General features: G+C 37.8%; 1 protein-coding gene across 1 annotated transcript in view; it reads left to right on the top strand.

The window, feature by feature from the left end:
- Positions 1 to 14,429, top strand: part of Sf3a1 (splicing factor 3a subunit 1) — a 164,122-nt gene extending 149,693 nt beyond the window's left edge. Inside the window, exons 13-15 of the mRNA XM_067139124.2 lie at positions 3,705 to 3,818; positions 3,909 to 4,082; positions 14,054 to 14,429. Of these exons, the coding sequence (XP_066995225.1) occupies positions 3,705 to 3,818; positions 3,909 to 4,082; positions 14,054 to 14,155 (390 nt within the window). The 3' untranslated portion in view covers positions 14,156 to 14,429. The remainder of the gene's footprint in view (positions 1 to 3,704; positions 3,819 to 3,908; positions 4,083 to 14,053) is intronic.
- The last annotated feature ends 12,395 nt before the right edge of the window (positions 14,430 to 26,824 follow it).

Raw genomic sequence — 26,824 nt, 5'->3', positions numbered from 1 at the left:
TGGATAAAAGTATGACACATTTCAGAAGTACTATTAAGATAAGTAATGCTAGTTCCTTATTTTTAAGATTGTACAGCCTGAATATATTTAATTTCTTCAATTTCAAAAATATAATTTCTTAGAATTCGTAAATGTTAAAAGTATTCCCAATTATTTTGCACCAGACGAAACACTGTAAATCACAAGTAGTGATGCTGTCCTTTTTTAATTTCTACACAGACGCTTTCATAATCGCCATAATAGTAATTGTTAAATTAGAGGTAAATTTGGACATTGAAGAACTTCACAGTTTGTAGAAACACATTCCAGTTGAAAGGTTGATATTCATCATTTAATTGATAGGAATGGTAATTGATATTTTACTTACCAAACTCGATAGCTTCAGTCGCTTAAGTGCGGCCAGATTGCAGTATTCGGTAGATAGTGGGTTCAGATCTCACTATCGGCAGTCCTAAAGATGGTTTTCCGTAGTTTCCTATTTTCACACCAAGCAAATACCTTAATTAAGGCCACGGCTGCTTCCTTTGCACTCTTAGTCCTTTCCTGTTCCATTGTCGCCATAAGACCTATATCTGTGTTCATGAGACATAAAGCAACTTGTAAAAAAATATAAGTAAATAAATAAATAAATAAATAAATTTTACTTACAGAACTGTACATTGAAACCATGGTTAATTAACATGTGGTCAAGGATGTATAATCCTACCTTATCGAAGTCATTCTTCCATACATATACATACAGGAACCAGAGTGAAGAAAAAAAATACTACTTTACACACTGCTGCCTTTTCTTATGGCAGTTTCATAGGGTAGGTAGGATCAATTTCCATCTTCAAGCCGCGCTCAGAAGAGCCTCCCAAAAATACGTCCATCTTCTACAGTGGTTTCACAGCAACAACAGTCCACACTTCCAGTTCTACTCACAGAGCATGTACGTAACCAAAACAAGTGACAAGCAGGTCTGCCACCAGCAAATCCATTCCGCCGAAACACACAATTTCTGATGCACAATAATGCAGGGCAGTTCAACTGTCTTGCTGGCATTATGTGATGATAAATGTTTTAATTCATAAATAATTAGTTCAATATGACACAAATTTCCATGTTCATCAGAACAAGTTCAAACAACATATATTAAATAAATTATACGTAGACATTCTTTCTACCTTCATTAGAGTAAAATTCAATACTATTGACAAGTTATAGATGCTCCTTAATAAAGGTTGACACAGAATTCCAATGACCTTGAAGGACTAGTCCCAAAATAATTGTCGCACTACAGCGTTCACAGAAAATAATGGTGGTCTTGCTGCACCATGCAAGTTATCTGTAGAGCTGTCATGTGTCTACCGCTGGTTTAAGCAGGAAGAACAATTGCAGCGTGCCAAGAAGGCAGCCGTATAATTATGGGGACCAAAATCAGGCCAGTGTCCAGAAATTGAAAATGAACAAAATATTTCAATGAATTAAGACAACAGCTGTCGAGTTTTGCACGGAATACTACAATTAAAGGTGCTGGAGATTGCCAAGAAAATCATTATAAGGAATCTTACAGTTTAAAGCAAGCAAAGAGTAGCTGTGTAGATTTTTGAAGAGCAACAACCTTTCTCTTCAAAGGAGGATATATCTGTGCCAATGATTGCCAAAAGATCATACCAAAAAAGTGGTGGAATTCCATAAGTATTTTCCCATCAGTATTTCACATTCAAAATGTAATTTAATTTTCCCTCCCCCTATTATTGAGGTATACTGTAAAAATGCTAAGCAGGAAAATTATGCAAAGAACAAGGTATGTTCATTGAGAACAAGAATCTAGAAAGGGAGGCAGGGAAATACACAAATTAAGAATCCGTTCTCATCTTCAGTCTTGATGTAAGAAGTGCAGAGTAAGGAAAAAGCCAATTAAAAATATGAAAGGAAGAGACAGAAAGCATTGCCCTTTGTGTATGTTGTCATCTCCATTCCTTGGTGGAGATTGAAATGCTTTCAGTGTTCTTTTTCTATTAAATTCATAATATAATACATGTGAAAACACATGTTTGTGTTTGTCCATGTCTCCTCTTTTCTTTGCTCCTGCTTCCCACACTGACTTGTCATTGTGTTGGTCCTATTATGTATTTCTGTCCATATAAGATGTCACGGTGTGATATTACTGTTTTACTTGAGCAATATTTGCTGACTTTGTTCCATCTTCAGTTTTTAAGATGGTTGTGATAACTAACATCTGTTTATTAATATATATTTTTTTAAAGATAGAAATTTTATAGATGCAACTTTTAGTTTAATTTAAGTGACAAGGAAATTGACAGATTGTCAGATGTTGGTACTTGGGTGGAAGGTGCTTTGATGATGATCTTTCAGCCACCTCTCCCTCTCCACTTCCACCTCCCTTTTTCTTATTGGTGTGTATTGCACAATGACAAGGCTTATAGTACATTTTTCATACATTTCATACATAGTACATTTTTCATAATTATGCTTCAAGGGGCATGGTAGCTCAGTGGCTTAGCTGCTGGCTTCCCACCTGGAAGGCTGAGGTTTAAATTGCAGTCAATCCTGGGTTAAGATTTTCATCTCAAAAATCATGTGGCATCAGGGAGGGCATCTGGCCTTTAACTCCCAGCCATAATTAGACTGTGTAGCTCCAGAGATCCCAGAAATAACTGGGATAAACTAACGAGAGAAGTTTTATCATCCTTCAAAGTAGTCCTCATCAGCTTCTGTACACTATTGTTGATTGTCAAGGCTCAGGAAAGAAATAATGGACCTCAATTTTATCAGTGGTTATTATTGACTTCAGAAATTCTTCTCTTCCTGCTTCAGACTATCCAAGAAGAGTACATGCCACCTCCATGTGTAACATTTTGTTTTCGTCGGTCAGAGTGTATGGGATCCAACATGTGTTTACTATCACATGTACTATATGTACTTTTGATATTAGAGTAAGTAATTTTACAACTGATGCACATGTTCTTCTGTATAAGCAGATTCGATGCTGGCTCAGTCTGGTGGCATTTGAAGGTGTTCAAATACATCAGCTTTGAGTCTGTAGATTTACTGGCACGTAAAAGAACTCTTGAGGAACTAAATTCCGGCACCTAGTTTTCTCCGAAAACCGCAAAAGTAGTTAGTGGGATGTAGAAACAAATAACATTATCATGTATAACACATTAGCATCATCTTTTAGGTTGGTATGACTGATGGAGGCCTATGCAGTTAGAGATCTTGCACCTCTCTTCCTCCTCTGAAAGTTTTGTGCACCATTGAAACACACAATTTCTTAAGAGATACACTTCTCTAAAGCATCTGTTTCTGGAAAATTTGACTGAATCTTTTCCCCAATGAAATTTTGATGATAATGTGCTGTTGCAAGCTGCGCTGCTCTTTCTTGTCGATCTTGGACAAGACTAACCTAGTTCTTAACATTGAAGGAGAGGGCTTGCAAGTTCATCACTCCAAGGTCACTAACCTACAGTTTAGTGCAGTTGGTGATACCGGAAGCTATGTCATAAGCCACAGTGACCAAAATGGAGATATAGATCTCAAAATTATTGATGTAAAGTTTACAAAGCAGATATGATACATTTTCAAGAGGAAGTTATTGAAATGAATAATTGTAACACCCCTATGGGTGAAAGTTGGATATTTGGTTTCAATAAATGTTGCTAAGTGTGTATATGTTTCAATTTTTATTTTTTTCTTAGGCTGTGATGAAGCACCCTTCTGAAATGACTCCTGGTGAAGATGAACCTCCAAGTAAGAAGATGCGTACTGAGGAAACTCTAATTCCAGAAGGTGCCTTCTTGGCCAAATGCAAGGTACCACAAATACTACAATTTTGGCGTTATATCAACCTTATACATTGGTGAAAGTTCCTTATTAATTAATGCTGCTTTTTTTTTGTTTAGGGACCAGTGTCCTTTAAGGTTGCTGTGCCTGTTATGACTGAAAAGCCAGAATGGCGACTGAAAGGACAGTTGCTTAACCTCACTTTGCCTCTTACTGATACAGTGGCTGTTATTAAGTCGAAGATTCATGAAGAAACTGGCATGCCACCAGGAAAGCAGAAGCTTCAGTGGGAGGTATGCTATGCTGTACAGTTAAGAACATTTTTCAGCTCTTACCCCAGTAACAAACTGCTTTTTCTTACTTCTGGAAACCATAAAGCAGTAGACACTAGGATAACATACAACTTTATGATTTGTTAATTTCAGTAATTTTCACTAGTTGATGAAAATTGATATGCACCACTATAATGTACAAATCCTTTAAAGTACTGAAACTGCTGGAATCTATATACATTATATATCTCATACACCCCTTAGGAATTTTAACAACAATTAGATGTGTACAATCATATAAAAAATAAATTGATACTGAACCAAATGCTACTTTTCTGTATTTGTGTATGAAGTCATGCAAGTTGGCTCTCTGTAAATTGCTTGTTTCCTTATAGTTGTAAAGAAGAATGATGATTTAGGGGTTCATCATTTTTCATGTCTTTGTGTGCCTTCTTACCTAGGGTAACCAGATGCCCTGCTTTTCACAGGATACTCCTTGTTTTTAGTTCGCCTATGCTGCGGTCCACGTGAAGTATCTAATGTCTTTAAAAGTATCCTGCATTTTAATATTGCGTACTGTACCAGGAAAAAATGTCCTTAGCCGCAGTTACTAGATTGAAGAGCATGGATATTTCTAAGGGGGTGGTATGCAAGCGTTGGAGTTCGTATAGAGGGGGGTATTAGTTCATTGAATTTATATTATGTTGAAAATCTGGTTTTATTGTTCATTTGAAACCAATTCATATCGCCTTTTACACAAGATGGGTTGATGTGTTGTAGCAGGCTGGAACAGACTCCAGGATGATTACTGGGCTCGGTCGGCTCACGCCGGTCCTTGATGCAATGTTCTCGACATTCTAGAATTTCTCGAATTTCTAGAGGATCTGGAAATTCTCGCATTTCTAGGTGCACACTTGCAGGATTTGACCTCACATAAGAATACTGAGAGGTGAGGCGTGATGAGCACACAAGTCCCTTGTATGGCGGTATTCAGCTCGCTTGTATCACTGTTGAATAAATTAATTTTTGCTTTAAATACTGCATTAATTTATTATAAGTGGGATACATCAAATATTAATGAAATTGACACTTGAATCTTTGACTCAAAACACCACGTTGAATCACAAAGGTTCATGAAATCAACACTTGAAAAGAAAACAGTTGAACTGAGTAACTGATCACATGTTGCCTGTCAGCCAGATTGATTCGCAATATCACCATATATGGTCATGCTCGCTGTGTGAAACCGGCTCGAGGCGGCCATGTCACTGCCGTGTACATCAGCGGAGTTCGGCGGGCTTGCCTATCCTTCACATCGCATGAAGTTTAACTCTCACACTTCAAACTTGCTTTCACGTTGCGGTGTTTCCGGTGCATGTTCCCCCCCATCTCAGAACAAAGCAAATTTGATCAGGATTTTCTTTATGCACTTCTTTCAAAGTACTTCTTTAAGTTGGAAGCATTATATGTTACCTCGATGGTTCCATCTGCTTGATGAGCGCTCTTGCCTCTGCCCTGTATTTTTCCGGTATGGGATAGGGTTGTTTCTTGTATGTGGAAGTATCCTTAACATCCAGATGGTATCTAAAATCTCAGATCTCTCTGGGTTTTTTTCATTGAATACATCTGGATAAGTTCTGAAGATTTCCTCAACTGTGTCTGCAATGTCCTTGTTGGCCACTGGGTCTTCAATTACACCGACTGTGGATCTAATATAGTCTGGATCGTCGTCGAACATCTCTTCCATAATTGATACATCTTCGACGGGTCCCACTTCATTGGGATCACCCTCTTCGTTTTCGACTGGCGGAGCATAGCTATTCCCACCATCGAAGTCTTCCTGCGGGGTATCTATCCCTTGTGTTCGACCATCATCTCCTTCAACCAACTGTAATTCTACAGGGTCAACATTGTAAAATATAATGTTTGCAGCATAATCAATCACTCCTCCATGTTTAATAAGGAAATCAGAACCAAGGATAATATTAAATTTTATCTGAGAAAGCACTAAAAAAAATATGCTCGAATTGAACATTTCCCACGATGAATTCCACAAAAGTCTGCAACTTACATTTAATGTATTTATCTGGCACAATCCCTTTAATCCTAAGTTGGGAAACAGGCATTACAAGTACATCATCTTTTTCCTTTGTGGCTTCCAATAGTCTAGTTGAAATGAGGGAGGCTTGAGCTCCTGAATCTACTAATGACATAATTCTGATGTTACCAATCCTAATGGCAATTACTGGTAAGCTATGCAGCTGGTCTGTTGGTCTAGATGGTGTTGTTTTCTCATGGAGTAGTTCTGAGTCCTCTCCATGTCAATAATGTACCTGGGTCACGCAGAGTGGCTCCCCCTTCCTTGTTTTCAGGCAATCTTCCTAAGAGAAAATTTTGAGGGTTTTTTTTTCACCCGTTGCGTCGGAGTTCAGGACAGATGCTTTGTTTCTTTTACGAGAAGACTCCTGATACTCTGATGAGGCGGCTCCTACTTGATCATCTCTCTTTTGCTGTTCTTTCATGTAATCTTGAGTATCTCGCCATTGTCTATTCAATTCTTTCTGATAGGAAAGGATCTTCTGGCTGTTGTGCGTAGACTCCTTGTTTTAAATGGCCCCATAGAAAGAAGTCCAATGGTGTTAAATCTGGTGATCTGGCAGACCAAGGGACAGATCCTCTCCTTCCTATCCATTGACTGGGTTGTGTAGCATTCATGTGGTTCAAATCAAATCAAATCAAATCAAATCAAATCAAATCAAATCAAATCAAAATCTCTTTATTTGCAAATGAGGTGTCTACCTCGGTGGCAAATTGTACACTAAAATACATTATTGTCAAACACTAAATATTAAATTAACAAGAGAAGAAAATTTTCCTATAATACAATATTATACAATTTACGCTAACAATGTTTTCTATTAAACACACAGCTCATCCTTAATAAATTTATATAGTTTACAAAATTCTACTTATAATATCTCCTGTACTACTTACAAATATAGTCAACTGATATACAGTATGTGGAATTACTTCAAATGACACTATACAACTGGTATAAGATTAACCACTTGACGTACTTTGACGGATCTCTCCGTCCTGGCTCTCAACTGCACTCCGGTACAAAGACGGATCTCTCCGTCCGCGCGTAGTGTTTATTTCCGGACCCGCTCCAAGCCGGTTTGCCTTGTGAAAGGATTTGATATTAGTAAGGTAACCTCTTGACAGATGGAATCACTGTTTTATTCCATTGATGTATTCAATAAACATGCCTGTGCATTTATTTTGCGGAAAGAATAACCAGTAACTTAGCAACCTCATCGTAAGCAAGATCGTGGCTGCCTCTATGTTGAGTGACAAAGCGATTATATGGGAATTTTTAGAAGAGAATGACATTGATATAGAAATAAGCAATGAAGAATTTAGTGGATATGGAAAATAATGAAAGTAGTTTGTGTGATAGAAACTTTAGCGCTGGTAGGGGTGAACAAAGTGCTGTTTTGCCGTCAAATATGTCACTGAATTTAAGGCCTACAACTGATGCCGCACCAGCGGTTTCTAATCATGTTTTACACAATAGAGAATGGAACTGGAAGCACGTGAGTAATACTCCAGAGTATCATTCATGCATCGCAAGTGGTGAAAGTGTTTTCCAAAGGCACCTAGGACAATGCCCGAACGAACTACTAGTTGTGAACGAATTTCTAACAGCAGACTTTTCGGGAACATCTAACCTATGAGGTAAATGCTTATGCAAGTAAATGTCTTGTATCGGCTTGTGAGGATATAAATAGGGTAATGTCATTTGGAAAGGAACACTGGTTTCCTGTATCTGTGGATGAAATGAAGGCCAGATTACCTTGAAGTGGTAATGTATGATGGAAAAAAGTCATTCAGACCCAATCTTGTTGTTGACTACAACTGTGGAAAGGATGGTGTTGATTCCCATGACCAGAGACTTGCATCATTCCCCTTGATGAGGAAGTATGTAAAAGGATACAAAAAATATACTTCTAAATGCTAGACATGACACTTCTGAATACCAACATCATTCATCCCGTCCTCTACCCTGAAAAGAAGCGAGTAGGCTTTATCACCTTCCAGATCAATATGGCCGAACAGCTGTTGGCAAGTGTGATCTTGCCTGACTATCCAAAATAAGGCACCCAAGCACTGGGGATACGCCACTGAGACTTCAAGAGAGGTACTGGGGACACTTTCCGACCAAAATACCCCCAACAACGAAGAAGGTTTTCCCATCACGGAGATGCAAAGTCTGTGTGACACGGGGTCTGAGGAAGGAATCTTCATTTGAATGCCACTGGTGCATGGTGGTGATGCACGAATATGACTGTTTTATGACCTACCATATTCATAAAGACTTCACAAAGTACATCTGACAGTAGTTTGGATATTTCCTCTTATTACGTTGCTGTAAAGCATGCTTTTTCAGTGTCAGTGATAATATCATGCAAAGTAAGGAATATAAATGGTATACCAAGGCATAAATAAGTTCAGTTAAATCGTATGTGAATGGGTTAATATTTACATTGCATTTATTTATGTACTTTTTTTTTTTTTTACCCGTTCTGGAACCTGAGTAGCATAACGACCTGCTGCGTCTTAACCAGAGCCCCTTTTGCCACCACTTTTCAGAGTTCCTGAAGGGCCTTCACAGCTACCGTAGCGGTCCCAGGGCCCTCGGAAGTCCCCACTGTACTTCACCCCTACAGGCAGTCCCCTACTTTGGGTGTCCAAAGTCCTTAGACCAGGGGATGGAATTAATTTATTCACCCACATTTTTTTATTTACAATAACCTGCACTGGTCAAATGCCCTCTAACACTTCATTTATTTTCTCTGTTGCTGTCTATTCTCTTCTTGAATATCTGTACAGATTTTGGAAAAGGATCAAACACTACCCCTAGTAAACTGTTCCACTCCTTCACACCCTTCCCAATGAATGAAAATTTACCCCAATCGCTTCTGCTAAAATTCCTTCTAATTTTATATTTGTGGTCAGTCCTGCCGATATAATTATTTTCCAACTGAAGCCTCTCACGGATATCTCCCCATGCTTCTTCTCCTGTATAGGCTCTATATAATCCTATAAGTTTAGTTTTCTCCCTTCTCTTACTTAAAGTTTCCCACCCAAGTTCCTTTAACATTTCTGATACACAACTCTTTCTCCTAAAGTCCCCTGTTACAAATCTTGCTGCTTTCCTCTGCACACTATCTATTTCTTTTATTAGGTATTCTTGGTGCGGATCCCAATCACTGTTTGCATATTCCAATAATGGACAAACCTTACTCAAGTAACTTTTTTTCTTTTAATTCCTTGTTGCATCCTTTAAGTAGCCTCATTATGACATGTAACGATCTGTAAGCTTTCCCAACAATATCATCAACATGACCCTTCCAGTGCAAATTACTTTCAAATCTCATGCCTAAGTATTTGCACTTGCCATCTTTTGGGATAACTACCTCGTCCAAAGAATATTCAAATTCAGTTTTAAAGCTCCTGTTTGTAAAAGTTGTAACGGTTGATTTGCCTTCATTAACCTTCATATTATTTTCTTCAACCCATTGTTGGATACTTTCAAGGTCTCTTTGTAATTCTGAACAATCCTCAATGTTGTTTATTTCCCTATAAACAATTATGTCATCTGCATACAATCTTATTTTGATGTTATATTGTTCCCTAAATCATTTGCGTATATTAAGAAAAGTAACGGACCGATTATACTACCCTGTGCAATTCCCTTCCAAACTTTTTCTTCCTGAGATACATTATTTCCTACTTTGACTTTATGAACCCTTGAATTTAGAAATGTTTTTTTTCCAATGTGTAACCCTTACGTCCAATCCTATTCCCTCCAATTTATTTAATAATATTCCATGTTCCACTCTATCAAAGGCTTTGGAAATATCTATGGCTATGCAATCTAACTGACCTCCTGAATCCAATTGATCTGATATGTCCTGCTGAAATCCCACCACTTGTGCCTCACAAGAAAATTTCTTTCTAAATCCATACTGGCTCCTCATGAACCAATTTTTATCATCACATATCCCTCTGATATACTTTGATATTAAACTCTCCAGTATTTTACAAACTATACTGGTCAGGCTGATTGGTCTGTAGTTCTCTGGTTTCCTTTTATCACCCTTTCCTTTATAAATTGCTATTATTATAGATTCCTTCCATTCCTTTGGTATTACACTATTATTTATGACATAGTCAAAGAGAAATTTTAAATAAGGCACTATGTACCACCCCATTGTCTTTAATACCTCCCCAGTAATTTCATCACTTCCTGCTGCTTTTCCTTGCTGAAGCAGTTGGATTTCTCTGAAAATATCTTCATTTGTGAATGAGAAGCTTCTTGTTTCCCTATGTGTCTCTCCCTCTCTATCTTCTGTTATGGTTTCCAAGTCCTGACAATCTTCTACTGAATCTCTGAATTCCCTACTGAAGAGGTTTGCTTTCTCAGTATCTGTTAAATAGTGTTCACCCCCTCCTCCCACCATTGTAGGAATTTGGATTCCTTTTCCTTTTTGATTCCTGATATATGAATACAGCTTTTTCCATTTCCCATTGTGGTCATTACCCTCTTGAAGTATGCCATTCATATAATTCTCTTTTGCTTCCTTTTTCACTCTATTCAGTTCCCTCATTAGCTGTTTTCTAGTTTCTATACTCTCCCTACCCTCTTTGATTTTCCTGTTTACTATTCTACATTTTTTTAATTTTCTTATTTCCTTTGTATAATAAACAGGGTCTGAGGTCATTTTACCCTGTTGAACTGTTGAATTGTTCAGTGAAGCTCATCAGGTTTAAACCCCATGGTAACACTCTGTGTCCTAGAGGCACATCCTGTAACAACAGTGGTAATTGATGGCAGAGAAAATGTAGGTAGCAGGTTTCTGCGAAAGGCCCTCAAAGAAATGTGGGCCAATTAAGTGATTACCCAAAATACCACACCAAACATTTACTCCACATTGTAACTGAAATGCTGCCTCTCTTATCCAGTGGGGATTGTCAGTGTTCCAGTAATGCATGTTGTGGCTATTCATGATAACATTAATGTGAAATTGTGATTCATCCGAAAACAAGATTTTTGAAATGAATGCCCCACCCTTTACCATTTGCCTCAGTAGCCATTCACAAAAGACAACCTGAGCTCTTGAAATCTGCTCCGTGGAGCACCTGGTGTAGTCGCAGATGATAGGGGTAAAAACGACTCTCATGCAAGATGCATACTACAGACAACTGGCTGATATTAGCCGGTTGTGCCATTGTCCAGGTTCACATTTGCGGGTTATGCACGGTAGCGTTCAGCACAACCTCTGCTCTAGCTCCAGAAGTCACAGGTGCTTCTCTGCCTGGAAGCAGTTGGGAGAGTGAACCTGTTGTACGCAAATGGTGTTTCATATTACAAAAATTAACTGCGGCCGGTTTACGTCAGTGTGGAAATCTCCACCCCATGCCACATGAACACCACCCCATTATGGAACTACCACCAGGCTGTATGGTGCCTTGTTGACAAATGGGGTACCATATCCGAATCCTACCATCAGCTCAAAATAACTGGAACAGTGACTCATCAGAGCAAGTTACGTGTCACCGGTCCAGGGTCCAGTTAGCAATGCCATGCGCCCTGGTGAGACATTGTGTCTGGTGTCATGGTGTTAACAAGGGCACTCTGGTTGGAGTTCTGCCCCACATCCCGCTGATGTTGAAGAACGCTGCATTGACCTGCTGGATATGCGTCTGGTATCTCCTGCATTGAATGTGGATGTAATTTGAGCCAGTGTGGCTTGTCTGTTACACAGTTCTAGCCAGACTCTGCTAATCGCAGTCATTAAGCACCTGTGGTCAGCTATTGCACTGTTTATTTGGGTGGTAATGCCTTCCACGAGGTATTTCCAATACATGTTACACTGTCGATCGAGGAATGTTAAAAATGTCCGCACAACTTCGACAATGGAACTTTCCATTCATCTGGCCTGCACTATCATAACCTGTTCGAAAGGCAATAATTCACGTTGCCTTGTCACAACCAGCATAGACACTTCCAAAATGTCACGGTACATTGGTGCCACCTTTAAATACTGCTATCCCGTGACTTTCGGTATGTCGTTATATTTGACTATGGTATGATTCTGGTTGGAACTGGCACTGAAACCTGGAAACCAATACTTAATGCTCTGTGACACCTGGAAAGGAAAATATTACTGAGAATAAATAGACCTATCGGGAATCAAGATGAACAGAGGATACGCTATAACTAAAGCCCGGATCTTGAAGCACTATTGGATTAGGATGCAAACTTATTTTAATGAATAGTGTGTTTCTTTCAGCCTGCACAGTACTTTTGCAATACAGTTTGCATAAATATTAGGGATACAGCCCCTAAAATTTGTGTAATGGTGCATCACATAATTGTAGAGCAAGCTAGATGCCACTTGCTACTCACTGAATAAGTTTGCATTCTGATGCATTAATCCTTAAAAGTGTGGTGTCATCAGGTCTGGTTTCATGCCATCTGGGTCTTGTATCTCGATTCTCGCTACACACAGGGAGCTTTCTTTTCTCAAGAGGAATATTTTCGTTCCCATCCATTTTTCTCATAATAAACAGTTCAAAAGAGAAAGTGTGAAAGCTTCATTCAGGCTTATTAGTTGTGACGTGTTCAGACAGAACTGGCATCCTTGTTATAACATTCAACAATATTCAACTTATTATTCAGACTTATTCAACATTAATTGAAAATAATTACAACCTCATAATTATGGTAAACTTGTTGAGTCCCATACTTAGCAATGAGTAAATTTCAACATTATAATTAAGCAATTAACACAGAAATGCATAGGATATATCTAAAAAGAGAGACACTAACCATAAAGGAGGTGGCAAATAGAGTGCATAAGAACACTCCTCTGGAACCCCAAAATACTAACAGAATCAAAGTTGGTGATGTTCTCTCAATACTTCATACTAATCTTAACCTAAAGTATCAGAACTTGCGCCCTCACTAAGGAGGACTCGTTAAGGTTACTGGTATTTGAGATGAAGTTCCTGCGGTCCACAATTCAAAAAACAAAACTGGACAAATTAAGGAAGGACATTGTTGGAAAGGAAGTTAGGATTGAGACATTGTTAGATTGGGTCAGCATATCCAGATTGAGTTGGTTCGGGCATGTAATGATAATGGAGCCAACAAGGACAGCTTATGGTAACTTAGAGAAGCATGTGGCAAGAAAACGGATGGTGGAAAGACCCAAGAACCCACTGGACAAACATTGTAAAGATCGACCTTGCAGATCGGGGTAGGATACTGAAGGACGTCATTAACATTAGAACGTATCTCAATAAGACAGGTGGAAGAGGCTCACCAGCATTACCCAGGAAACTGGAACTGTAAAATGTTGTTTAACTGTTGGCCATAATGTGACATGGTTGTTAAAAGTTCTTCTCTTGCATTCACCACAGACTTCTTTCTTCCACAGTAAGATTCTAATACTTTTATAGAAACCTCTGGATGTTGCATTTCTTGTGCATACCTCACATTCTGTTTTCTCTTCCTGCACCAGCATACTGCCTATCTGTGTGAAATTCTCAACTATCACCCATTCTCTGTTATGTATCATAATCTTTCTACTTCCCTGTCTCTTTTCTCTAGTTATTGCCACAGTCTTTCTATACATTCATCTTTATTCCAAGCTTTTCAGTTTCTATATTCCACATTTTATCTGGCTTGAATTTCTTTTTCTCTCCTCAAACTATTAATTAATCTATAAATAGCTTTGCATTCGTCTTATCTACTAATGTCCTTTTTTTCACTTCTTTCAGTGACTTATGTGTTATTATGATTATTAGGGCTGGGAACTGTACACTTCCTTGCCTTAATCCTATATTACACTATTCAAAATCATTGTTCATCCCTTGTACCTTTTCTTCCAGGAGAAATTTATGTGTTATTTTTATTTCAGGGCTTGTTCTTCAAAGATTCAAACTCTCTGGCGTACTATAACATCATGCCTGGCACAGTCATTGCTCTGCAGCTTAAGGAACGTGGAGGACGTAAGAAGTAATCTGGTTGGATGCGTCAAAAGGTTTTCTCAACTGTACTGCTAGAATCTTAATATTCAGTCTCATTCTAGGAAAGAAAACATGCTACACTGTAATATCTACTGTTAGTGCAGTCTTCATCTCCCACAGAGGAAAAGTGTGTATTTTAACAAGTGATGAGATTAGTTCCAGTTTCATGTTTATAACGTAATCCAACTTTCACTTTTCATGAAATATGTAACCTTGAATGCTGTAACATTATGTTCACTTCATAAAATAAAACTTTATTCTAATTTATACCATGGAACTTTTTACCCTAAAACTGTATAATTATGTATTTAATATAGGACAGCGTACAATCTCCTTAAAACAAGGTTTCTTTTATGATGAAAATCATGGTAATAGATAAGCATATTTGTTGACTAACTTGAAAAGGCTGTATTACCTCACCAAGGCAAGTGGAGACCTGCATAGCACAACGCCACCAGTGACGAACATGACGTCATCGCAGTACAGTCAGCTGAAGAGAACAACTAAAGCCCTAAACATCTTGTACGCAAGTCCACCAGCATTGCCATTATGTAAATCGTGGCATGTTTTATATTTCCTGTAAATGGTTTGTTAGCCTTCAGGATATGTATATATGTAAGACGTAATAATTCATAGATGAATATTTTTCGTTTTTACTTACCATAAACAGATCAGACGTAAGGCTCTTCAGGCGTTTGCTCTATTAACCAGTGTTTCGTCTTAGGTCTGACACTAGATTCATCAGAGTGGGATGTGTCAGACCCCACCCACTGACGCTGGGGTGCATCCAGGTGAACTTATCAGAAGCCCATAATAAGAGGCACAGTCTGATAACTGCGTACGGGAGATAAATCTCCACAATGGAATTATTGCCCGCCTAGCAATTCCAAATGGAAAATTCTAAGTTCCCATGGAGGGAATTAGATATTTTTCACCAATAGAGTATGTCAAAAACCATATGTGTAAATTTCACATTGTTGATTTTTCTTCAATTACATGAATATAGGTCAATACAACCACACGAAAATGACTATTCACTGATTCTATATTACGAAAAGAAATGGAACCTGACAAATTACAAATTAAGTAAAACTGTGATATAAATTAAAATGTGGAAAACCATCTGGAATCATGTAATTCCAGCAGTGAAGATCCTCAGTTACTTCATGTTCATTCTTCTTCTACACAACTGTAGCATTTTAGTGTAGTACTGCAGAAAAACTGGTGACTTACACCTAACCTCCAGGCGCTCGTGCATGCATCATTTGACTGCATCTTTTAAATTTCTGATACTGCTGCTTCACGGCAAACTGCTCGGTATTCACATTATGGACAATCTGAAATGGAATAAACACTTGGAGGAAGTGAGGTGTAAGGCATACAGAGTGCTAGGTTTTGTCCATAGATGTCTCCAATGAGAGCCACTGCTAATCCTCAACTATGATTTGGGCCAATAGATCGCACAGTCAGCGAATCTCTATCTTTACAGCGTTCACTGTGAAAATTAGTGATGTCACGGGTGGGCGTTAAGTGTGGTCTGGAATCCGCTGCGCGAGCACAGTTGTTGTATAAACCACAGTGCGAGCGACAATGTAAGTATATATATTTTACTTACTAATTCTTTTTCCTTGGTGTTTTTTTTTTTGTTGTTATCAGTTCCCTGTTTGGATGAGAAGTACAGTGGTGGAGGGACATGGACACTGATGACTGGCAGTTCTCTTTGGAGCAGACTGATGTCTCACAAATAGACTGTGTGACTCTGGACTGGAGCAAAGCTTCTGACCAGGTGTCACATCAAAGACTTATGTTAAAACTTAGCAACTACTGCATTCAGGGTAAATTGCTGGCATGGCTGAGGTCATTTTTGGTGGGTTGAACGCAGTGTGTTGTGTACGGAGGAGCCAAATCAGACCAAACCATAATTACTTCCGGAGTAATTTAGGGCAGTGTGACAGGGCCCCTTCTGTACATGATTTACAGTATACTCTCAACTTACCAAATTGTGTAAATTCGACCATGGTGCAGTATACATGTAATTAATCTCATAATGGAACCGTATTGAAGATGATCTATTAAAATGATAAAATTCTTTTATTTACAACCACCTATTCAATACATTACAATACACTCGTAGAATTATGGTATAATCATGAAGTGTCTTATATAATGGGACATGTTTCGTTTGGCATAGCGAACATTATCAGCCATTAATGCACAAAGACTAGGTCAGGGCCCTGAGCTTAAAAATGATCAAAATAGTATCCTCATATCAAAAGAGTAACCATGTCGTGATAAAAAAGGGAATAATATAACGTTAGATGTAGATTGTAACAAAATATGTACAAGATAAAAACAAGTATTTGTCGTGGAATGCATTAACAATGGCAATCTGTGAAATTAAAAACAATCATGGGGTTGTTAAAGTATGACAATAGATATTCTGGACATTAAAATATACATCAATGCGTGAAGCGTGGATTAATTATTGTGAGGATGGAGTTCCTTCGAATTATATAAAAACAAGAGTTAAAAATTAGAGTTCATCGCTAGCGTGTGAATATTGACTAGTTTAACTTGCACTTTATTTCTGGCATCAAGATTGTCTCTCCTATGGAATTCACAACTGTTGGAGTTCATGTTATACATCAACCTTAGTTAGTTTCTTTGTTGTTATGTGCCTTTTGACTGGTTCAACTTGGACTCGCGATAATTCAATGAATTCTATTTTAACTCTTGTTTTTTACATAATTCGAAGGAACTCCATCCTCACGATAATTAATCCATGCTTCATGCATTGATGTATATTTTAATGTCCACAATATCTATTGTCATACATTAACAACCGCATGATTGTTTTTAATTTCACAGATTGCCATCGTTAATGCATTCCACGACAAATACTCATTTTTATCTTGGACATATTTTGTTACAATCTAAGTCTAATATTATATTATTCATTATTTTATCACGACATGGTTACTCTTTTGATATGATGATACTATTTTGATCATTTTTAAGCTCAGGGCCCTGACCTAGTCTTTGTGCATTAACGGCTGATGATATTCGCTATGCCAAACGAAACATGTCCCATTATATAAGACACTTCATGATTATATCATAATTCTATGAGTGTATTGTAATGTATTGAATAGGTGGTTGTAATTAAAATAATTTTTTAATTTTAATGGTGCAGTATGCCGATGACACAATCATTTACATAGACGTGAAAAACAGTGATGATATTGTACAATTCCAGTTGGATCTGGATAGTATAGCTCTGTGGTGTGAGGTAAATAAAATGTATATATATATTAAGAAATGTAAATGTATAAGACTAAGCAGAGCTAGACAACCACTCCAGAACCAACCTACTCTACGTGGAATCCAACTGCTGACTTCTAACTCCATTAAACTGCTTGGTAGTCGCATTACGGACAATCTGAAATGGAATAAACACGTGGAGGGAGTGAGGTGTAAGGCATACAGAGCACTAGGTTTTGTCCATAGATATCTCTGGGGAGGAAGAAGTAAAACCCTACGAACGGCTTATATTTCCCTGGTGCGGCCCCTACTACAATATGGTCTTCCTTCCTGGCATCCAACGACAACAGAAAATATGAGGAAACTAGAGGGTATCCAGCGACAAGCAGAACGTTTAATTAACAAACACATCCCTTTAAACACAGCCAGGTCATTGCCACCAGTGAACTCGTTATGTACACAAATAGACATAGCCTTCCTCAGGAAATCCCTGGCAGACAACACACACCTCTCCCTTTTCCACCGCCTGCAGCTTAATCACCGCTCTGTTAAGAGAGGCCAAGGAGTTACTCTTGTCCCTCCCTTCGCTAAAACAACCTCGTATTTAAACTGGTTTTACGCAAGGTCTGCTCGTACCTGGAACCTTCTACCGTCTGCTTCATCTTCCTCACTTCCTCCGCGCAGTAAAGAAAATGTATATGTAAATAGAAACCTGTATATGATGTATATAACTTGTATAAATTAGAACTGTAAGAAAGATGGGTGCAAGTAAGTTGAAGGTGAGTGAATGTGTATGCATGTGCATGTGGGAGTGGTTGTGAATGAGTGTGTATACAGGGGTATGAGTGGGAGTATAAATGGCTGGGTCTTCTTACTCTAATATGTATAGAATAAATCAAGATAATTATTCTAAGAGTACAGTGTTTGGAGTGTAAATATGTAAATTTAAAATTGTCTACATATATGTAAATATTCAGTAGAGTTAATGTACACATACATGTGGGGATAGAGGCACTTCCATGTATGTGGGGCTTGCCCTTTCTCCATCTACCACCCCTAAATTGTACATGTACAATTTAAGGAAAATAAATAATAATAATAATAATAATACATTTTTTCAAACAAACCTTTTGATATTGTTGACAGATTGACTGAACCAGTTAAGAAATCCAACAGAAATGTGACCACGGATAACTGTTTCAGCAGCTATCCTTTGGGAAACAAGCTGACTTTCTTGTGAACCTTGAAAAAAAAATAAGAAAAGAGATACCACCCAAATTCCTCCAGGACACCTCGCATGAAGTTGGGCCAAGTATGTTTGACTTTCAGTACAATAAAAGTTTAGTGTCTTTTATCACCAAGAAGAAAAAGGCTGTGCTTTTATTGTCTTCAATGCACGACACTAATGAGCTGGACTATGAAACAAACCCATGCAGATCACTGATTACAATTCAACAACGGGAGGTGTTGACACTGTTGACTTGCTTTGTTCAACATACGGTATTCCACCCCAACATAAACAATAAGAGGCCAATGGCAGTTTTTTCCTATGAACTTGATATTGCAGCCATCAATTCCTTCAAAATTTTCCTTTCAAATTGCTCAGAGGAATGTTACCGGAGAAGGGAGGAAAACTTAAAGAATAGAGCAAAAATACCTAGTCTCTCTATGGAAATTTTCGCTTTTACATCAAAGTACAGGGAGGAGTCATATCCTTAAACTGGGCAAGTTGGCCGTGCGGTTAGGGGCGCACAGCTTTGAGCTTGCATATGGGAGATTGTGGGTTTGAAGCCCACTATGATGGTTTTCCGTGGTCTCCCATTTTCACATCAGGCAAATGTGTACTTTGATTAAGGCTACAGCCGCTTCCTTCCCATTCCTAGCCCTCTCTTGTCCCATCATCGCCATAAGACCTATCTGTGTCGGTGCAACGTAAAGCAACTTGCAAGAAGAAGAAGAAGAACTCCACTGCCTTGATGGTTTTCCGTGGTTTCCCATTTTTCACACCTGGCAAATGTACTGTACTTTAATTAAGGCCATGGCCGCTTCCTTCCCACTTCAAGCCTTTTCCTATCCCATCTTCGCCATAAGACCTATCTGTGGGGTGCAATGTAAAGCAAGTTATAAAAATAATTTTAAAAAGTTTTTACGTATGTGGGAGGAAGCCACAAAAGCAATAAGACTGCTGTCACGTGTGGTACATGCGTAAAACACGTGTGCAAGGATCACAGCCAAAACTGAGTTACCTGGAGAAGTGCGACAGTAATACCGAGGAAGAATCTTGGTTCTTTTAGCTTAATATACATTATTTTTAAGTTAGTTATTTCTAGACAGCTGAAGATGGCCTGATGAGGCCGAAACATGTACTGTTGTTTTTTGTTATTATTTTAAATTTTTAGTCAACTACTTAGGTTTATGGAGGTTTTTCTTCTCTTTGTCAGCCCAATATTCTTTCATCCTTTCTGAACGTAATTTCCTTTCTGCTTCTGGAATCACTCTTCCTGTTTTCTGCTTGTTGATTTTTGTCTGTAGTCTAGTGTGTTTATCTTTCAATATGTTGAGTGTATTTTTTTTTTTTCCTAGTTGCTTTATGTTGCACCGACATAGATAGGTCTTATGGCGGCAATGAGACACGAAAGGGCTAGGAGTGGGAAGGAAACGGCCGTGGTCTTAATTAAAGTACAGCCCCAACATTTGCCTGCTGTGAAAATAGGAAACCACGGAAAACTATCTTCAGGGCTGCCGACAGTGGGGTTCGAACCTACTATCTCCCGAATACTGGATACTGGCCACATTGAGTGTATTTGTTTTGTATTTTAAATCTTCTATTGTAACTCTCTCATATCTTCTTTTAGTTCTGTAATCCATCTAATATTATTCTTACTCTTCCATAATTTGTCTATTGATTTTCTACTGATTCTATTTTCTGGTGACCGTACTAGATGCCCTAAGAATGATATTCATTTCTTTTTCGTTGTGCTAGTCACAGGTTCTATTTCTTTATAAACTGTTTTATTAGAAGCTACTGTAGTCTCCAGACTCCGTTTACTTGATAATTTTTAATTAAACAGGTTCTTACTATTCTCCTTTCTAACATGAGTACTCTATCTATTTAAGGCTATAAACTTCATACTTGGTTCCATATTGAATTAAGATTACACATAAAATAAATACAAAATTTAATCCACCTTCTCAATACTTAACAATCATGCGATGTTTATAAAAACATTACAATATACTATTACAAGGTACTAGTTTCAGTCCTATTATAGCCATCATCAGCCTAGCCAAGATACATATTTGTATACCATAGTCCTAAAACAGATTTGTACGGTGAGATGAAAGGTGAAAGAATGGACTGGGGATGTGGTGGAATGATATACATATAAAATGGTGAATATATGAACTGTTGTAGATGTAGCAATGTTATGTTGATCAGTGACAAATAAAATCTTTTGATATATGTTTCATAAAATTACATATTAATCAACAATTATCTCAAAATTAAATTAAATAAGCTCTATTTGACGAATAGTCTAAGGTTGCACATTTAAAAATTTGGGTTTTGCTGGATTTTAAACAATGTCCAATGTTTCTGTTGAGTTCTAGAAGATATGAAGTTCAACATTGGCTCAGAGGGAATTATTTTGCATGAAGACCAATAAATCCACAACAGAGGTTAAATGTTGATAAAAGTGTTGGACATATCTTGTGATATATTGAAATCTTGCTGTGTTACAAAGGAATATTCCCAATTCAATAGGAACCAAATGAACCTGGAGAAAAGAAAGTTTGAGTTAACGCAAGAAAGAAATTAATATGAGAGAACGATAATGGCGGAAAAAGAAAAAGAAAACATTGAGGACTCACCTTGCATGCAATGTGAAACAAGCTTGCCGGTGAAGTGCAACTAACAGAGTGAGAACAGCGTAGAGCAGGAGGGAAGGAAGTTGATGAAGGGAGGAGCATAGAAAGACGTAAGTGGGGAGGGGTGGGGAAATGGGAAGTGGCTTAAGGCGGGGTTGGCGGGAGGGAAGATGGTGGTGTTTGTGTTGGCGGAGGACCTTTAATTGACTTAAAGAAAGAGTTTTGGTCTGCTGACTTGCTTTTTCTGAAATAAGTGATGAAAAGATCAAATAAAATATTAGGTTTCTCGGTTATTTCATTGACATTGTAGTTAGCATTAAAGTATTGGTCCAAATGTATATAAAAATTCTCGATTATATTAAGTTGAGTGCCTTTATTAACTATTTCAAGGATATCCATGTCTAATTCGATGTTCGTAAATTTATGATTATAGTCGACCATATGTTGGCCGATAGCCAATGGATTTATTGGACTTCACGCAAAATAATTCCCTCTGCACCAATGTTGAACTTCATATCTTCTAGAACTCAATAGAAACATTGGACATTATTTAGAATCTGGCAAAACCCAAAATTTTAAATGTGCAACCTTAGACTATTTGTCAAATAGAGCTTATTTTATTCAATTTTGAGATAATTGTTGATTAATATGTAATTTTATGAGACATATATCAAAAGATTTTATTTGTCACTGATCAACATAACATTGCTACATCTACAACAGTTCATATATTCACCATTTTATATGTATATCATTCCATCACATCCCCAGTCCATTCTTTCATCTTTCATCTCACCGTACAAATCTGTTTTAGGACTATGGTATACACATATGTATCTTGGCTAGGCTGACGGTGGCCCTAATAGGACCGAAACTAGTACCTTGTAATAGTATATTGTAATGTTTTTATAAACATTGCATGATTGTTAAGTATTGAGTAGGTGGATTAAATTTTGTATTTATTTTATGTGTACTCTATCTACTGCAACTGTGTTTGTTGTTTTGAATAATGTTTCACATGCATATGTAATTTGTGGATGGGTGACCGTTTTGTAGTGTTTCAATTTGTTTGCTATTGAGAGAGACTTTTTGTTATATATAATTTCCATTTATTTTGGAAAGACCTCATGTATTTACAGGCTGCCGCTAAGAACAAGGTAAAACATATCAATTTTATGTACATACGTATTAATAAAAGAAAATTCAAAATTAGCTGTAGAGGTGGTGCCTCATGATCTTGATGGAGGCTGTGCTGTAACCAGTTTATCTATTCTATTTTGCCATGCTGGTTTCTCATTCAGGTTATATGTGATTATTTCACCTAAATATTTAAATTTTTCTACAATTTTTATTTCTTGGCCTCCAAGCTTGATTTTGTTTGCAAGCAAAAGTTGAGTTAGCATAATTTCTGTTTTTTTCAAATGAAATTTTCAAATCAATATTTTGAGCTATTTCCTGTAAAGATTTTATTTGTTGTTTTGTTTCTTGAATACCATTGGCCAGAGAGTTAGATCATCAGCAAATTTTAGGCAGTTCAAATGTATATCCTTCTGTGTTCCAATTTTTATATTTTTCGAGTTGTTCTTGTACCATTCCCTCATAACATACTCTAGGGCACAGTTAAAAAGAAGACAATCCGTCACCCTGTCTTAAAACAGTTGTTACCATGAATGGTTCAGAAAGTTCTCCTCTGAACTTAATTTTAGAAATTGTATTAGTTAGAGAAAGTTCAATCAATTTGATTAGCTTTGAGTGAAGTCCAAAATGTCTTGAAAGTTTCTAATAATGATGGTCTATGGATGGAGTCATAAGCTTTCTTGAAATCTATAAACGTTATTGAAAGGGGCTTGTCTCGTTTTCTGTAATATGCCATGACTAGCTTCAAAGTTATTTGTTCAGAGCAGCTTCTCCAAGGTCTGAAGCCTCCCTGGTATTCAGTTAACTGTTGATCAAGTTGTTCTTTAATCTGATTATTTAGTATCTTAGAGAAAATCCTATACATGCAGTCAAGGATGGAAATACCTCTATAGTTGTCTGGGTTACTTCTTTCACCTTTGTTATGGATTGGATTAATAATAGCTGTGTCCATTGTTCTGGGAATTTTTATGATATCCAAATCTTTTGTAATATCATATGGAGGGATGTATGAGTCGCACTGCCGGCATATTTCCACATCTCTGCAAAAACCTGGTCTGTTGTTTTAATATAATGTTTTTACCATACCTGCCAACTTTCCCGATTTAGGTGGAAGAGTCCCGATTTTCAACAGTTCTTCCTGCCTCCTGATTATTCTAATATTTCTCCCGATTTTAGCTTATTTTTGGTTTTTGTTTCAGTGGCCAGAAGTCCTTCGCTTATTGGCCGGTTTCAAATGAAATATCGACATTTATTAATGTGACAAATGTGCGCGAATGCGCGATGTTTATTGAAACCCATATATTGCGACGCGTATATCGATTGTCAATCTCTCGTTCTCGCGTGCTTCGTGTTCGTTCACATCAGCCTAGTCGATTCCATTCTCTTTGGTCAATTCTAGAGACTAGTTGCTAGATATGGAGTCTTTCTTAGTAATTTAGTGACAGAATTTCAATGATAATGGATTGTTACTTTTCTAGAGATTTTATGAGCCATTTGGAGACAATTCTGACTAATTTTAATTCATCTCAGTTGTAACCTTTACTACGGTGGTTACACAAAACAAGTAATAAACGCAATAAAGGAGGGAAGTAAGAGTGCTTACCCGAGGGTGCGTCATCCCGGAAGCAAGGCGTTGCACACGACGCAGACCAAGACAGACAAAAGGCAGATCAGGCCAAGACAAGACCGAATCATCACGATCGCTGCCTCGCTCACTATATATAGGAAAACTCTGGCCTTGGAGTAGCCAATCAGAATGTATGAGTCCGCCCATCCCCTCCTAGGTTCACCAATCACAATTTCTACTCCCGTCGCGAACTTTAACTAACATTCTCGAATACACACGTTCGCGAATCTTCCATTTCCAGAATAGTAAGAAATTCCAGAATAGTAAGAAAATTCCTTCTAGAAAACATAACCCACAAAAGGCACACACCCTGTTCAACAATTTTCTAGATACTTCCAGTAAGTACAGAATAGAAATCTACCATTTACAATTACATATGTTATAAATATTACACAGTACAGGTTAGGTCATTACAAATAAAACGTTATATCATACTTTACAAATAAAGTCTTCAAAAACACTTTCCACTTCCCCTATATTGTTCACCTGTGACATCTATGTTAATGGTCGAGCGTGGCTCGACTTTCAGGGGGAGTAAGATGACGTCATTTGGAATGACGGCGCCGGTAGCAGGGAAGTTGGCAGCACAAGATGACGACAATTCAAATGAAAAAAATGATCAGGTTTACTGTATGGTAGGCCTACTGCTTAACTGATGGACATAAATAACTGGTCACTGTCTGGCTCCATGGCTAAATGGTTAACGTGCTGGCCTTTGGCCACAGGGGTCCCGGGTTCAGTTCCCGGCAGGGTCGGGAATTTTAACCATCATTGGTTAATTTCGCTGGCGCAGGGGTTGGGTGTATGTGTTGTCTTCATCATTTCATCCTCACCACGACACGCAGGTCGCCTATGGGAGTCAATTCAAAAGACCTGCACCTGGCGAGCTGAACATGTCCTCGGACACTCCCGGCACTAAAAGCCATACGCCATTTGATTTACTGGCCACTAAGTTCTTTTGTATTAATATTGCATAATATTATACCCTCATCCCTTTTCTTTACAGGGTCAAGTAAGATGTGAAATGAGTTTTCGTAGCAAGTTTTTATGACTGCATGCCCTTCCTGAAGTCAGTCTCATCAGAGGATTTTTTTTTTTTTTTGCTAGTTGTTTTACGTCGCACCGACACAGATAGGTCTTACGGCGACGATGGGACAGGAAAGGGCTAGGAGTGGGAAGGAAGCGGCCGTGGCCTTAATTAAGGTACAGCCCCAGCATTTGCCTGGTGTGAAAATGGGAAACCACAGAAAACCATTTTTGGGGCTGCCGACAGTGGGGTTCGAACCTACTATCTCCTGAATACTGGATACTGATCAGAGGATTTAATGAGATGAAACGAATGACATGATACAAGATTAACTAAAACTGACTATGATTACTTTATATGTAGGCCTAAAAGTCATATGTTCACTGTTTATTCTTTTTAAATTTAGAAATACTGCCTTACAACAAAAATAGCCAGTAAAACTCAGAATACATTCATTTTATTAAAAAATTGTATCTAATGTTAATACGTACCATTTATATCTCTCTGTAGCCTAGAAGTCGTGTGTTCACTGCACAAAATTTGAGGTTATCGTATATTGTATCTAATGTTAACACGTACCATTTATATCTCTTTGTAGCCTAGAAGTCGTGTGTTCACTGCACAAAATTTGAGGTTATCGCATATTGGAACCCCCCCCACTTTTTTTGGTTGTAAATGTGAAGGAAAAAAAGGTCTAATACGCGAGTACATTCAGTATGTCTTTGCCAGCCAGAGAAGTCTGCTGTGGCATAGCATGCCATACAAAATTACCTACAAGTCATTTTTGATGAAACATCTGTCATTCATTTGTAAGGAGAAGCATTTTCCATCAAGAACCATTTATGAGGTGATAGAAATTGCTAAACACCCCAATAATTCTAACAAAGGGGTCGGCTATATACTGAGTAAATCATGGTTGCCCTCCATAGTTGAGTCAACATCTTTTCCTTGACTAAGGGCATTGGAATGAACTACACTTCTGATAGGGTCTATCTATCTGGAGTCTACTATGGAGTGATAACTGCCAGTGATAGGTTCTTTGTTATGGCTCTGAAGATGATCTTGGTTGCACGACCTAATATTCCAACATACCATCATGTCATTTAGCGGTCATAAAAGGCTATGTTTTAAGAAAAGAAAACATGTTGCACAGCCAACGGAGTAGTCAAGGAAGAAAGCTCAACATTGGCGAATGCTAGGTGAAGCCTGTGTTGGATACAGATTGGCAGAAAATTGGATGATATAGTACGTAGTAAAAGGTGAAAGAAAACTGGGCCCCTTTGCACATATATATATTTCTTTAACTGTTACAAAATGTAATGAAATTACAGAAGAAGATAAGCAAAATATATTTGAAAACTTTTGAAAAAGGCCTCCTTGGAACCAAAACAAGATATATATTGCTTGCCTAACTGACCATTGAGTCCTGAAGAGAAGAACATCCCATGATGATGAAAACATTTTGCAAACAAGAATCCAGAAAACATCATCATAAAATAAGAGAAGAAAGATTGCTTGTGTGTCTGAAAATGTTCCTAAGCATACTAGGAATTAAGGAATGGATAGTAAGGTATTGGCTTGATAAATGCAAGGAAGGAGTGATGCTTAGTGCTGAAATGAAACAAAAAAATTACTGTGAAGAAATCATCCACAAAATTAAGCGTGGAGAGTTTTTTAAGGTACTCCTGAAGTTACCATTGCACTATTGCAGAAGTAGCACTTCAAAGGTTTTTTTTTTTTTTT

The sequence above is a fragment of the Anabrus simplex genome, chromosome 1, assembly GCF_040414725.1.
Source record: "Anabrus simplex isolate iqAnaSimp1 chromosome 1, ASM4041472v1, whole genome shotgun sequence".
In the NCBI taxonomy this organism is placed as follows: domain Eukaryota; kingdom Metazoa; phylum Arthropoda; class Insecta; order Orthoptera; family Tettigoniidae; genus Anabrus; species Anabrus simplex.
Note: the sequence above shows the minus strand (reverse complement) of the source record. Positions and strands in the feature narration are given on the sequence as shown.